The sequence below is a fragment of the Pelodiscus sinensis genome, chromosome 24 (assembly GCF_049634645.1).
Source record: "Pelodiscus sinensis isolate JC-2024 chromosome 24, ASM4963464v1, whole genome shotgun sequence".
Classification (NCBI taxonomy): domain Eukaryota; kingdom Metazoa; phylum Chordata; order Testudines; family Trionychidae; genus Pelodiscus; species Pelodiscus sinensis.
Window position 1 is genome coordinate 3,083,429 of NC_134734.1, and position 14,076 is coordinate 3,097,504.

Consider the following 14,076-nt stretch of genomic DNA (forward strand, 5'->3'; position numbering starts at 1 on the left):
GCAAGCCCTCCCCCCCCAGGCTCTGAGCTGCTGGCCAATCACAGCGCTGGCCCCACGCCGGAGCCCGGCTCTTGGCACTGTCCCGTGTAAGAGCAACAAAAGCGACTGGAGGCGCCAGGGCCAGAACCCCAGAGTCAGCCACAGCGGGGGAGGGGGTGGGTGGGTGCCCGGACTCCTGGGTTTCCGCCCTGGCTCGGGGCGGGGGGAGGGGCCAGCACAGCTGTTACTAGCTGCTGCGCCTTTCTGTCCAGCTGCCCCCTCCCTGTGCTGGGGACGGGGGGGGGGCGGGGGGGGGCTCACAGCAGGGCTGCCTGGGTTAACGAGGGGAGGGGCAGGGGCCAGCACGGAATTAGGGACCCCAGTGACCCAGCTGGGAGGGCACAGCCGGGTCTGGCCGGAGGGAGGCCAATAGGCTGCAGAGAGAGGCCCCGGGTGCCCGCCCAGCGGGTTCCAGCCAGGGGGCAAAGGACGGAGGGAGGGGCCCCGCTGACCCTGTTACCAACAGAAGACGGAGTCCAGGGGAGGGGCTGCTGGAGGGGGGCAGCGGGGGCTGGGCTGGGAGGAGGGGGCTGCGGGACTGGTGGCAGGGGAGACAGAGGGGCTGGGCTGGGGGGCAAGGGGACCTGCAGGCCTGCGAGAGCCTCTGCTGGGTTCAAAGCTCAAGAAGCGGGACTGGCTAAGAGCCTCTGGGGGTTGGGCCTGGGGCCCAGAGGGAGGGGACCCGGGGGGGGCTCACAGCAGGGGCAGGCTGAAGGCCGAGAGGCGACCCCAGAGGCTGAGGGGTGGGCCCCCAAGAGAGGGGAGATCCCCAAGGAGGGTGTCGTGCTGCAGGGGGCGCCGCGAGGAAGGGCTGTTTGGAGGGGGGTTCCATGTGGGGAGCACCGGGGCCAAGTGTGGGCCCCACCTGTGAGACTGTGACAGCCCTAAGCCTCCCCTCCTCTCTCTCAAGCCAAAAGATTCAATGAATTCCCCCCCCCCCCATGTTCCTTCCCCCTTCTGCCCCATGGATTAGCCAGCCCCTCACCATGCTGGGGCCGGGGCCCCCCACTGCCCATTGCCAGGGTCATGATTCAAATCCTGTCTGGAGGGGATGGATTGTCCCTATGGAGGGGTGCAAACTGGTGTGTGGGGCGAAGGGCTGAGATGGGGGGGTCAATGTGGGCTGCAGGCTGGAAAACAGCCATCACAGGGCCCATCCTCTCCCACCTGTAGGGGCAGCTCCAGGCCTTTCAGGCTCTGCCCGGCCTTGATATCATGAGGGAAGGAGTTCCACAAGTTAAACGGATTTAAAAGAAAATCTGCACCAGCAACAACTCTTGCCCTATGGATTGACCTCCCCCCGCTTGCTGGAAATCGGGTTTTATTGGCAAAAAAAGTTCTAAAATCACATTATTAAAAATATAAATCGTTCTGTTGTACACAAAATAGATCAACACCTGTAATCCCGCGGCCTTCAGTCAAAACACCCACAGTCAATGACCCAGCCCTCGGCCCACCCCCACTCGGCCATCACCCTGACAGCAAAACCAGATCTCCAACCAATCAGAGCCAGGTATAACCTGAGATGATTTGCAAAGACAGGAAGTCCCACCCTCTCCCAAGCACACAGAGAAAGACAGGAAGTCTCACCCCCTCCTGGCCAGTCCCTTTCTCCCGCTACCCCTCCCAGCAGCTGAGGCAGGTGGACCCCCCTCCAGCCCCATTGTCAGTTCTGGGGAGCTGGGGGTGAGCACGTGACCGGGGATACTCAGAGCGGGGCCCCACAGAGCATCAGTCCATTTGCCAGACGCCTCCCAGGCCCCACAGGGCTCCCCGGCCGCCTGGCTCCGGCGCCAGTCACACCCGCGTGGCACTGCGTGCGGTCCTGGGGTCGCGCTGACTGGCCAGAGCGGGAAGCCCGGAGCCCCTGCCGTCTCGGCCCTCTCCAGGGCGCCCGGGCTGGTTAGAGGAAGGAGAAGAAGAGACGTATGGCTAGGGAGCCAGACAGTAGTCAGGGCTGGACCAGTGCCCGAGGCTAGCACAAGGGGGTGCTGTGTTGCAGGGTGGGAGTCTATAGGGGGCGCTGTGCTGCAGGGGGTGGGAGATCAATAGGGGCACGAGCTGCAGCGGGTGGGGGATCTATAGGGGGCTGAGCTACAGGGTGAGGGTGTTTAGGAGGCACTGTGCAGAAGGGGGTGGGGATCTATAGGGGGTGCTGTGCTGCAGGGGTTGGGGGATCTATAGGGGCCATGCTGCAGGGTGGAGGTCTATAGGGAGCGCCATGCTGCAGTGGACAAGGTAGCCTATAACCTGGGGGTGCAGTTACCCAGGAGGCGGGGGGGCCATGGATGCGCAGATGCTCTTCGTAGCTGATGTAGAACAGGCTGCCGTCGCCCCAGGAGCAGCGTGGGGACCCCCAGGCGGGCGAGGCTGGGGGCTCGATGGGGTCTGACTCTCTCCCGTTGGGGAACTAGAACAGAGCGACGCGCCGTGAGCCTCAGGACAGGGAAACTGAGGCACGGGCAAGTCACGGGCAGTAGAGTTCACCCCTGGGCTCTGCCCACAGATGGCCCCGCCCCCTTGCACGCACCTGGCGGGGCAGGTAATGCTGGCGGGTGCCTGGCGGAGTCATGGGCCTCTTCTCCCTCTTTCCTGATGGAGAGAAAGAGCCCAGTTGGCTGGTGCCAGAAACACTCAATTCTCATTGGCCGCTGGTAAGATCACTGACTGATTCCTTTGCTTCCCATTGGCTGGAGCCAGGGCACCCCACCCCCCCATATCCCTGAATTTTGATTGGCTGGTACCAGCCCCACCCCCAGCTGAACCTGTGAAGTCTGACTGGTGCTGGAAGCTGGGTCCTGCCTTCCAAACTCCAATTGGATAAGGACAGAGCCACTGTGTTTGGATTGGTCAATGGAAGCAAGACCCTTTGCTGCTCACTGGCCAATGACAACAGCCCTTCTACCTGATTGGGGAGTGGAGGTCAATGAGTCCATTCTCGCATCTGATTGGCTGAGAGCTGGTGCGTTGTTCTGCCCCTGTCAGCTGTTTGGCCTATGGTTACTCCACCCTTGCCATTTGATTGCTGAAACCCTGGGGATGATCCCACCCCTTGCACCTGATTGGCTAGGTTCAATTCACTAACCACTCCAGGTCTGATTGGTCAGGCCATATTTTAGCAACGCCATCCCCTCTTGTCTTCTGATTGGCCAAGGGCAGAGCAGTGATTCCAATCCTTGCATTTGATTGGAGAAGAGCAGCCCTTCCTCCCATTGGCTGGAACCAGTTTAGCAGTTTTCCCCTTGGCTCTGATTGGCTAAGAGCAGCACATCCTGTCCCAGGCCCCCTTTCCCTGCAGGCTGTGGGGTGGGAGGGGGTTTCAGACTCACCCCACCGTGCCCGGAGGAAGCAGATCAGCAACACGAGGAGGGCAAGGATCAGGATCATGCCCAGGATCGAGCCCAACACGATGCCCGCAATGGCGCCGGGGCTCAGGGTAGAGGCTGCAGAGAAAGGGGAGACAGAGGAAACCCCAGCGTCCTAGCTCCCAGCCCCCGCCCCAAAAACTAGCCCTCACTCCCCTCACTGAGCCAGGAAGAGAACCTAGGAGTCCCTGTCCCCTCTCCCCACTTCCTCTGATCAAACCACTGAACCCCACTCCCCTCCCAGTGCCAGGGAGAAAATGCAGGGGTCCTGGCTCACAGATCCCTCCCCTAGCTCTAACCACTAGCCCCCAACCCCCTCGCAGAGCTGGGAAAAGAACCGAGGCATCCTGCCCTGCCCTCTCACTCACCTGGCAGGAGCGTCTGTGTGCCACTGGGCTCCCCAGCCTGGGTGCCCAGCAGGGGCAGCAGGCGGAAGGAATAGGAGCTGTAAGGCTGCAGCCCCCCCACGGTGCTGGAGCGATTGGCGCCCCCTAGTGCCTGCAGCGTCTGCCACTCCCCTGCGGCCCGGCCTCCCAAGGTCCCCTGGACCTGGATCCAGAACTCGGTGACCACGGAGCCCTCGGGCACAACCCAGCTCAGCCAGGCAGAGCTGGGCTCCGAGTCACGCCCCAGGCTCCAGCTGGAGATGGCAGGACCTGCAGGGAGGAGGGAGCGTTGGAGGGAGGGGTTGGGGTGGGAAGGGAGTGGGGACTAGTGGTTTCAGCAGGGGGGTTGGGAGCCAGGACTCCTGGGTTCCCACCTGTCAGCGTGAGGTTACTCTCCTGCGAGCCCAGTGGGTTTTGGCACCGCACCGAGTAGTTCCCCAGGTCCTGCGGGGTTGTGAAGTTGGTGATGGTGAGTCGGGCCCCGTCGGCGCTGACCTGGTACCGCCCGCCTGCGCCCAGCGCTGCCCCGGCCCGGGCCCAGCCGATCTCCACAGGCCGGTACGTGCCCTGGCACCGCAGCTCCAGCAGCACCCAGCCCCCAGGCTCCCGGGAGGCCTGGAATGAGAGAGACACCCCCGAGGGCGCCTCTGGGGGGAGGAGCATTGGAGGGGAGCATTGGGGAATTGATTTGGGTGGAGTTGCCGGGTGCTAACCCACATCTATTGTCCAACCCTTCCCCCTTGGGGCTTGCCCCACATACAGCATCCTGGCCCCTCCCCTTGGATGCTAGCCCCGCCCACCGTGTCCTGGTCCCTCTCCCTGGATACAAGCCCCACCCATACTATCTTGGCCCCTCCTCCAGGATGCTAACCCCACCCATAGTGGCCATTGGCTGTGTCCTCACACTCCAGGCCACACCCCCTGGACGTTAGCCCCTCCCAACTCACTCTCCCCCTACCCACTGGACTTCCAGGCCTCACCCTCCTTCACTCCTCCCATCCCCCCATCTATTGGGCACCAACTCTGCTGCCATGGACCATGCCCTGCCCAGCTGGTAGGGACCCCCTGCCCTGCACAGTGCGGCCCCTGCTGGCTGGAGCTGGTACTGCACCCCCAGCGGTGGGCTTGGCTCTCACCAGGCGTCATGCTGCAGTTCCCGTCGGCGGCGAGGTGCCTTCCCAGGCAGGTGACACGGGTGCCATTGAGGCTGGGCAGAGGGGGGCTCAGGGTACGCTCCAGAGCAGAGCCGACCCCCTGCTCCTCTCCCCCTGGCAGCCCCTGCAGACTCAGGGTGGGGGTAGGGGAGCCCCCGGCCCAGGAGCAGCGGAACCGAAGGGCCGTGCCATTGGCCACCGCATCCAGGGAGCAGATCGGGGATCCGGGGGGCATCTCTGAGGGAGGGGGACATGGATCAGCCCCATAGCCCTGCCCCATGCCCGAACCAGCCAATCCCCTGCCTCGGGGCTGGGTGGGAGCTGGCGCCCCCTGGCGGGGACAGGCCCCTACCCCATTCCCCGCCCCCCTGAGTCAGCCAGTCCCTGCCCTGTGGCTGGATGGGAGCTGGCGCCCCCTGCAGGGAACAGGCCCCATTCACGACCCGGGGGCACTCACGGGTGACGGTGAGGGTCAGGGTGGCGCGCCGGCGGTTCTGGGTTTTCGGGTTGCTGGCGACGCAGGAGTAGGACCCGGCCTGGCTGAGCTGGACCCGGGGCAGCGTCAGGTCGGTCTGGGCAGGGACCAGGGGGTCGCTGGCATCCGCCAGGTTCCAGTAGATCTCGGCAGGCGGGTTCGACGGGGCCCGGCAGCCCAGCACCACCGTGCTGTTCACCCGGACGTAGCGCCGGGGCTCCGGGTTGCCGTCTGAGGAGATGCTGATTGTGGGGGGCTCTGGCCCGTCTGGGAAGGAACCAGAACTGAGTCCAAACTGGGGTGGGGGGGGACATGTCTAGTATTTCCCCCCCTTGGGCCCAGCCTGCCCTGGATCCCCTCCCCCTATGTGGGCCCAGCCAGCCCGGGATCCCCTCCCTCCATGGGGGCCCAGCCAGCCCAGGATCCCCTCCCTCCATGGGGGCCCAGCCAGCCCGGGATCCCCACCCTTTGCCATTTTCTGTCCCAGCACAGGCCCATCTACCCCGGCGTCCTGCCTGCACTCACAATAGACCCGGATCAAGGCGGCGCTGGTCCCGTGGCTGAACGGGTTGGACACAGTGCAGCTGTAGGTGCCGCTGTCGCTCCGGTCAGGCTGATTGATCTGGAGAGTCCCAGGCGAGACCTGGTAGCGGGGGTTCTGGGCCAGGCTTTGTCCATCCTTGGTCCAGGTGACGGTGCCCCGTATGGGGGCGCAGGTCAGAACTGCCGGCTCGGCGCCTTCTGTCACCTCCAGCAAAGTGGGCGTCACCAAGACGTTCCCTACCTTTTCTACAGGAGAGGAGACAGGCCTGGGAGTCCCTCTCTAACCACTAGGCCCCACTGCCCTCGCAGGGCTGGGCATACAACCCAGGCACCCCCACTTACCATACACCTCCACCTGCACCTCCCCCCTCCACAGCTGGCCCCCCAGCGGGAAGACCTCGACTGTGTAGGTACCGGCATCCTGGAGGGTGACACGGGCAATGGTGAGTGCCCCCCCGTGGGGGTCCACGTTGAGCCGGCCTTGGTAGGCGGCGGCCACAGCCACGGAGCCATTGGGAGCCAGGTATCCAGCCGCCAGCGTTGTCAGGTTCCTCTGCCACACGATGCTGGGGGGCGGCTGGGCCAGCGGGTAGGAGAGCGGGATCGAGAGATTCCCCCCCAGCAGCACCTGCAGGGGGCTGGGGGGCAGCTGGAGAGAGAGGAGGAGGGTGGGGCCTGGGGGGCAGGTGGAGACGCTGGTTAGTTCTGGGCTTTGGTTCCCCCCGGTGTCTTTGCCCAATACAATCCCCTGCCCTTTACCCAGTGGCCTCCCCTCACCCCAGCACAGAGACTGACTCTCCTCTGCCAGACACCCCCACGGCCCCAGAGCGGCTGATGGGTCCCCACACGTACCCACTCCCTGTCCCACCGCCAGTCACAGGCAGCCTATGGTGACGGAGGAATAGAACCCAGGAATCCAGCCTCCCAGCTCTTCCCAGCTACAACTGGCTCCCAGCCCCCCAGCTGTAATCACTAGGCCCCCCCGCCCCTCCCAGAGCCAAAACTGATAGGTACAGGCAGGGCACTGCAGGGGGCAGCGCTGGCAGTAGTGGGGGGCACTGGCAGGACGGGGGGGGCAGGAGCTGTGGGTCGGGAGTGAGGGGCACCGGCAGGGCGGGGGCGGCAGGAGCCGTGGGTCGGGAGTGAGGGGCACCGGCAGGGCGGGGGCGGCAGGAGCCGTGGGTCGGGAGTGAGGGGCACCGGCAGGGCGGGGGCGGCGGGAGCCGTGGGTCGGGAGTGAGGGGCACCGGCAGGGTGGGGGCGGCAGGAGCCGTGGGTTGGGAGTGAGGGGCACCGGCCCGACTCTTTCTGAGCCGCTTTCTGTCGCAGTGACCTTGGTGGCGGGCGGGACGCCCCTGCCAGTTCTTGGGCTGGATTCTGCAGCTTCTGCCCCGGCCTCCCCCGCCCCCGCCCCCCCCCCCCCCCCCCCGCTCAGTCAAGGGCCCAGCTGCAGGGGGCCAAGGGGGAAGCAGCTTTTGACGGGAGCAGCTGACTTGTCCCAAAATAGATCAATGCAGAGAGAAACCTGGGAGAAAGCCAGCCTTGGGGATGCCCCTCGCTCCTGCCCCCCAGCCCTGCCAGTGCCCCTTGCTCCCGACCCACAGCCTCTGCCCCCCAGCCCTGCCCCCTCTACTGGTCTCCCTCACTCCCTGCCCCCCAACCCTGCCCCCCACCGGTCTCCCTCACTCCCTGCTTTCCAGCCCTGCTGGTGCCCCTCACTCCCGACCCACAGGCCCTGCCCGCACAGCCCTGACCCCCTAGCTCTGCCGGTGCCCCTCGCTCCCAACCCCCGCCAGCCCAGCCCAGCCAAACGAGAACCAGAGCAACCATCCCACAGCGGTGTTATGTGTGGCTGTTCCCCAGCCCCGCTGCAGAGGTGGCTGCATCTCCGCTGGGTGAGCCATCCCCAACCCCCATTAGGAAGCAGCCCTCCGCCCCACTGCAGCCTGGGCTGGGCCTGGAGCCCGAGGCTGCATTGGGCGGGGGCGGGGCTGGAGCTGGGGGCGGGCAGACTCAGAGGCCCCCGGGCTGTGGGCAGAGGCTGGGTGGTGGAGCCGGGGGGCGGGGCTCTCCCAGCCCGAGCCAGGGCGGCGATCCCCGGGGGGCTCGTCCCCAGCCCCATCCCTCGGGGGGAGCGGGGGCTAGTGGTTAGCGAGGGGGAGTCGGGAGCCAGGACTCCGGGAGCCTTCAGCGCCCCTGACGAAAGGGGAGGGGCCAGCTGGGACTCCCGGCTTCTTTCCGCCCCCCCCCTCCGCCCCCAAGGCCCGTCCCCGTCGGGGGGGGGGGGCACTAGGGGCAGGCCCCGGTGAATCGCCCCGGAGCGATTCGGCCCCGCAGCCCCCCCCCCCCCCCACTCACCCAGCAGCAGCAGCGGCGCGGCCCAGGTGTCCCGGCACCTGCCGGCCATGACGGGCGGGGAGGGGGAAGGGGGGGGCGACACGCCCGGCGGGGGGGGCGGGGTCGGCGCAGCTACGCCAGGTATGAGGCCGGGGGCAGGGGTGGGCGGGGCAGTGACTGGCCGGGGACGGGGCAAGTGCCGAGGGGGGGGGGCGCGCTGGCTGGGAAGGTGGGGCAGGTGGGGGGGGCGCTGGCTGGGAAGGTGGGGCAGGTGGGGGGGGCGCTGGCTGGGAAGGTGGGGCAGGTGGGGCAGGTGGGGGGGGCGCTGGCTGGGAAGGTGGGGCAGGTGGGGCAGGTGGGGGGGGCGCTGGCTGGGAAGGCGGGGGGCGCTGGCTGGGAAGGTGGGGCAGGTGGGGGGGGCGCTGGCTGGGAAGGTGGGGCAGGTGGGGGGGGCGCTGGCTGGGAAGGCGGGGGGCGCTGGCTGGGAAGGTGGGGGGGCGCTGGCTGGGAAGGTGGGGCAGGTGGGGGGGGCGCTGGCTGGGAAGGTGGGGCAGGTTGCGGGGGGGGGGGGGGGAGGGGGAGTGTCCGGACTCCCGGGTTCTCCGTAGCGCAGGGAGGGCCCAGCGCAGTCCTACAAGCAGCCGGGCCCCGCACAGGGAGGCCTCCGGGCCCAGGGGAGGCAGCGGCTGTAACAAGCCCCAAGCCCCTCCCCCCCCTTTCTGGCGCTGCGCTCTGGGCAGCTGCACCCCCCCAAAGTCCCCTCCCGTTACATGCTGCTGCTCCAGCCCAGAGGTGGCTGCGTTGCCCCCACAGCAGAACCAGCTGCCACCACAGGGCAGGGAAATTGTGGGGCTGTGAAATGTGCCAGACCAAGGCTGGCTTGTGGCCCCCCCCCAGCCCCCTGCGTGGCTCCAGTAAGGGGCAGCAGCCCCCCTCCCCCCTTTCACTTCATGGTGCCATCCTGGGCAGAGTTCAGGTAACCCCTGGGCCCCTCCCCCTGCCAGGACCCCCTGCGCCCCCTTTTCAGGCTGCTGGAGTGAGCTGGGAGATGTGCTGCTCCCCCCTCCTGGACAGCGAGCTGGGGACTTCAGCTCCCCTCGGAGATCAGCCCAGACGGGGGCTGGGAGCCAGGATGGGGGGAGCAGAGGGTCTGGCTCAGGCAGGGCCCAAGCCGGCTGCAGGCGGCAGCACCTCCTCCCCGACGAGCCCTCTCAGCCTGGCGGGGCCTGAGCTCCATGTTCGTGCCAAGGGGCATCGCGTGGCAGGGAGGTCCAGAGGAGCAGCAGGCGCCGCCTCCTCCCCCCCCAAGGGCCCCACTCCTTGGCTGCGAGCAAGGGGAGGAGTCACCCGGCCGAGCCCAGCAGGGAGGGACCCGAGCTCCAGAGAACGGGCCCAGCCCAGCCGGGTCTCCTTGGGGGCCCCATGAACATCATTCCCCCCATAACGCACCCAGGTCCTTCCAAACCCACCCCCCCACTAAGTCCCACCTTCTTCCAGACCACGCCCACCCTACAATAACCCCACCCCCATTCCACAAAACCAACCCGCAGCCCCCAAATGCCACCCATGTGCCCCCAAATCTCTCATACACCCCCAGGCCAGGGTGCCCCCAGGGCACAAGGCTGCAAGTGGACAAAGGACAGACAGGAGTTCTCCAAAGACCCCCGCAGGGTTTATGGTTCCTGAGCGCCAGCGCTGACACAGCAGCGACTCCCGGCAGCCGTCAGGTTGAAAGGCAGCATGGTTAAAATGGGGGGGGGCAGCACCAGGTCCCGGGAAAGGGCCCCCCAGGGCGCTGCCCGTCACAGCAGCAGGAGGGCCGGATGCAGCGGCTCCAGGAGAGGCTAGAAGAGAAACAAAGCGCAGAGATCAGTGGGAGCAGGGAGACATGGGGGGAGGGTCAGTGTTCAGAAGCGGGGAGCAGAAGCCCCTGGATAATCCTCCCCCCCCCCCCCCCCCCCGTGCCCAGCCCTGCACTCACCAGCTGGCGGCTCAGACCAGACCACTCTCCTTCAGCTTGCCCACCAGGTCCTCCACCGTCTCCACCTTGAGGCCGGCCTGGCGCTGGGACGGCTCCTGGACGCTTTGCACCGACAGTCGGGAGGTGAGATCCACCCCCAGGTCCGAGGCTTTCAGCACCTCGATCTTCTTCTTCTTGGCTTTCTGAGACAACAGCCAGGCATGGAACCCAGGCAGCCGGGCTCCCAGCTCTAACCACTAGCCCCCCCGCCTCCCTGGGCTGGAGAGAGAACCCAGATGTCCTGGGCTCCCAGCCCCTGCTCTAACCACTAGCCCCACCTCCCCTCCCTGAGCGTGGGGGAGAACCCAGGCATCCCTGACGTTTCCCGCAAGGGTAACGTGGTATCATGGGGCTGTGCCCGGGACACACTGTCTGTACCCGAGGCCGCGGGCACAGCCGGCCGTGTGAAGGCTGCGACCTGCTGGACCCAGCTGTTCCAGGCCAATGCCCTGGCGCGGAGATGGCACAGGAGGAAACACGCTGGATGCTGCCTGTGGCCCACCCAGGAGGCTGCTCAGTCACTGACCAGCAGGAGGCGCTGAGCGAGGGATTCCTGGCTCCACCCCCTATTCAGGTGCAGGAAACCAGCCGGGTGGGAAGGGGGGGCCCCCAAGCCAGCGACTCCACATCGCCGCAGGCCAGGGCCAGGCGAGTGTCTCCCAGGCAGCCAGCCCCTCTCCTCCCCCACCTGGGCTGGAAGCAATGAGCACGCAGGGCAGACCCCGCCGGAGGAGAGGGCCGGGCTTGTAGGGCGCCTGCGTCCTCTGGCTGCGCCATGCGGGGGCAGGACGGTGCCGATCTAAGCCCTGCCCGGCAAGGCTGCAGCCTCACACTGCACCCGGGCTAAGAAGGTGTCCTGGGCAGTGCAGCTCTGGGGTGCCGGGCTGGGGCCTGTCCCTGGGGCAGAGGCTTTGAGAGCCAGCTATGGGGGGCGCCCCCTGCTAGTGGCTCAGTGATAACAGCACCTGGTGGCTTATGGCTGGCAAAGCACTGAGACAGCCCAGGCCAGGCACGAAGGGGGCCAGACGGACCCTACTTCCAGCTCCCACCATAGGATTCCGTCAGTTACCCAGCTGCCCCACCCCAAAAGTGGCTGCATCTTGGCGCGAGGGTTCCCATAACCCCCCTCACCATGATGTTGGGCAGGGTGGCGTAACGGGGCTCGTTGAGCCGCAGGTCGGCTGTCACCACGGCCGGCAGCTTGAGCCGGATGCTCTCTAGGCCCCCGTCGATCTCCCGTTCCACCGTCAGCTGCTGCCCTTCCAGCGTCAGTTCTGAGGCGAAGGTCCCCTGCAGGGCCAGGCCAAGGGGGTTAGGGAGCACCCTCCCCTAGGATGCCTCCCAATCTTCCCTCCCTGGCCACATGCCCCACTTGCCAGAACCCCGTCCCTGTCGTTCCCAGCTCCCAGACCCTCCCCCCACCCCATGCCTCTGGCTCCCCCCCGTGCCAGGCACCTGAGGCCAGTCCAGCAGCGCCGCTGTCATCTGCCCAGTCTGGTTGCAGTCATCGTCGATGGCCTGGGAAGGAGAAGATGAGTCAGCCCAAGCCAGACCCTCAAGATCCTCCCCATCCCATCATGAGGCTCCCCAGGGGCTGGGAACGGTGTCCCAAGTCATGCAGCACAGCAGGCAGACAGGATGCTGGGGTAGATGGGCCCATGGGGCTGAGCTGTGGAGAGTGAGCAGGCAGGATGCCGGGGTAGATGGGCCCATTGGGCTGAACACAGGAGGGGAACTCACCTGCTTGCCCAGCAGCACCAGGCTGACCCCCTCCTTCTTGGCTAGCGCGGCCAGGATCTTGGCCACCTGGAAGGGGCCGATGGTCTCGTACTCTGGGGCTGGGATCTCCACATGCACCCCCCGGTCAGCCCCCATGGCCAGTGCAGTCCGGATGGTCTCCTGGGGAGGGGCAGAGCTAGAGTTCAGGGGCAGGCGAGGCAGCCTCTGGTCCCGACCTCAGTCCCCCAACCATGTTCCCAACCCCGGAGTGGGGCTGGCTGGCTCCCTGCCCAGCCTGGGCGGGTCAGCGTCTGTCCCTCTGAGCGGGGAAGAGGTCTGGCACATTCCACTTCCAGCAGGCTGCTGAAATTGGGAACCATCAATGAGGGGAAATGTAGGGCTAGGCTGCCAGGGCTGCAGGTCAGGAGTGAGGGGCACCAGCAGGGCGGGGATAGCCAGGGCTGGGCTGGCAGGGCTGGGGAGGGGGGGAGAGGACACGGTTGGGCTGGCAGAAGCTGCGGGTTGGGCGTGAGGGGCAGTGGCTGAAGATCGAGGGCCCACAGGGGCTGTAAAGCCAGGACAGAGCTGGGCCAGGGGAGGATCCAGCAGAGCCTAGGCAGGGACCCAGTGGCAGGATTCAGGGGTGGGGGCTCTCCCCAGCAGGCAAGGCTAGCCCCAGTACAGTACTAGGGGGTGGGGTGCTGCAGAGTGGGGCTCTCTCCAGCAGGCAGGACTGGCCCCAGCATGACACCAGGGGCGGGGTGCAGCGCATCCCAAAAGCAGACACATTTCAGCCTGGCAGTGTGGGGGAGTTTCCTGAGGGCTGGAGGCAGGCTGCAGAGGGGAGCCAACAGGTTGGTAGGAGGATCATGGGAAGTGGGAGGAGCTGGGGGGCAGGTACCTGGCACTGGGTCACTAAGTGAGGTTGGTACCTCATACTGCAGGGCAACAGGGCAGGTCCCAGCAGTGAGGGGCACTGAGGGACCCAAAGGGGCTGCATGGGAGGGGGAGCAGAAGGGGTGTTCGGTGCCTGGCATGGGAGGGAAAACTGAGGAGTTAGGAGGGCAAGTACCAAGGAGTGAGGGTCGGGGAAAACGGGAGCTGGCACCTGGCACTGCTGCGAGCTGGGGCGGGAGGGAAGGGACAGGAGCCGGGGGTCGGTACCTGGCACTGCTGCGGGCCGCAGCTCACCACCACAATGTCCTGCAGCAGGCGCCGCTCCCGGAGCCGCACAGCCTCCTCCAGCGCGATCTCGCAGAAGGGGTTCATGGAGTGCTTCACCCCGTCCGTCACCACCCCGCCGCCCGGCCGCACCCGCACCTGCGGGCAGAGCGTCACTGGGTCCCGGCCTCGGAGACACCCCCCCCCGGGACAGGGACCCGCGCGGCGCCTCCCCCCCCCCCCGGGACAGGGACCCGCGCGGCGCCTCCCTCCCCCCCCCCCCCGGGACAGGGACCCGCGCGGCGCCTCCCCCCCCCCCCGGGACAGGGACCCGCGCGGCGCCTCCCCCCCCCGGGACAGGGACCCGGCGCGGCGCCTCCCCCCCGCCCCCCCGGGACAGGGACCCGCGGCCCCGGCTGTCCCGCGGCCCCCCCCCCGGCTGTCCCGCGGCCCCCCCCCCCAGCTGTCCCGCGGGTGGTGCGCCGGGCGCGGTCTCGGCGCAGGGAACAAAACTGGCTCCGCACAGGGATGTAAAAACTAAACGGACCGGGGGGGGGGGCCCGAGCGCTCCCGCCCGCAGGGACCCAGGCGCCCGAGCCCCGCCCCCCACGGGGGACCCAGCGGCCGGAGCCCCGCCCACCTTCACGGCATAGTCTATGACCCGCTTCACCCCAACCAGCGCCCGCAGCGCCGCCATCGCCCCGCTCCGCGGCCTGGCTACGCCCTCTTCCGGGCTCTTGGCCAATCAGCGGGCGGATCCCGCGGTAGGGCGGAGCCGGAGCTCAGCGGCCAATCGAAGAGGGGGCGGAGCCGGCGGCGGAACCAATCGGCGCCGCACAAAGGCGGGAAGGCGGCGCAGCCAATGGGAAGACGGCAT

General features: G+C 67.3%; 2 protein-coding genes across 3 annotated transcripts; both read right to left on the reverse strand.

Moving 5' to 3' along the window:
- Positions 1–1,342: 1,342 nt before the first annotated feature.
- On the reverse strand, positions 1,343–8,391 carry LOC102444423 (V-set and immunoglobulin domain-containing protein 10-like). 2 transcript variants are annotated; one of them, XM_075907871.1, is made up of 11 exons: positions 8,321–8,391; positions 6,305–6,637; positions 5,945–6,208; positions 5,402–5,686; positions 4,927–5,181; positions 4,165–4,437; positions 3,773–4,060; positions 3,369–3,482; positions 2,570–2,631; positions 2,306–2,449; positions 1,343–1,938 (listed from the first exon to the last, which is right to left on the reverse strand). In XM_075907871.1, the coding sequence occupies exons 1-11, from the start codon at positions 8,367–8,369 to the stop codon at positions 1,837–1,839; spliced, it is 2,169 nt and encodes a 722-aa protein (XP_075763986.1). In that variant the 5' UTR covers positions 8,370–8,391; the 3' UTR covers positions 1,343–1,836. The 2 variants fall into 2 exon arrangements, with proteins under 2 accessions (XP_075763986.1, XP_075763985.1); XM_075907870.1 differs by lacking the exon at positions 1,343–1,938 and having other exon boundaries at positions 1,957–2,449.
- Positions 8,392–9,949: 1,558 nt separating this feature from the next.
- Positions 9,950–13,995, reverse strand: ETFB (electron transfer flavoprotein subunit beta). Its single transcript, XM_075907897.1, has 7 exons — positions 13,840–13,995; positions 13,203–13,358; positions 12,060–12,218; positions 11,775–11,837; positions 11,451–11,609; positions 10,281–10,462; positions 9,950–10,143 (listed from the first exon to the last, which is right to left on the reverse strand). The coding sequence occupies exons 1-6, from the start codon at positions 13,894–13,896 to the stop codon at positions 10,292–10,294; spliced, it is 765 nt and encodes a 254-aa protein (XP_075764012.1). The 5' UTR covers positions 13,897–13,995; the 3' UTR covers positions 9,950–10,143; positions 10,281–10,291.
- Between the last annotated feature and the right edge of the window lie 81 nt (positions 13,996–14,076).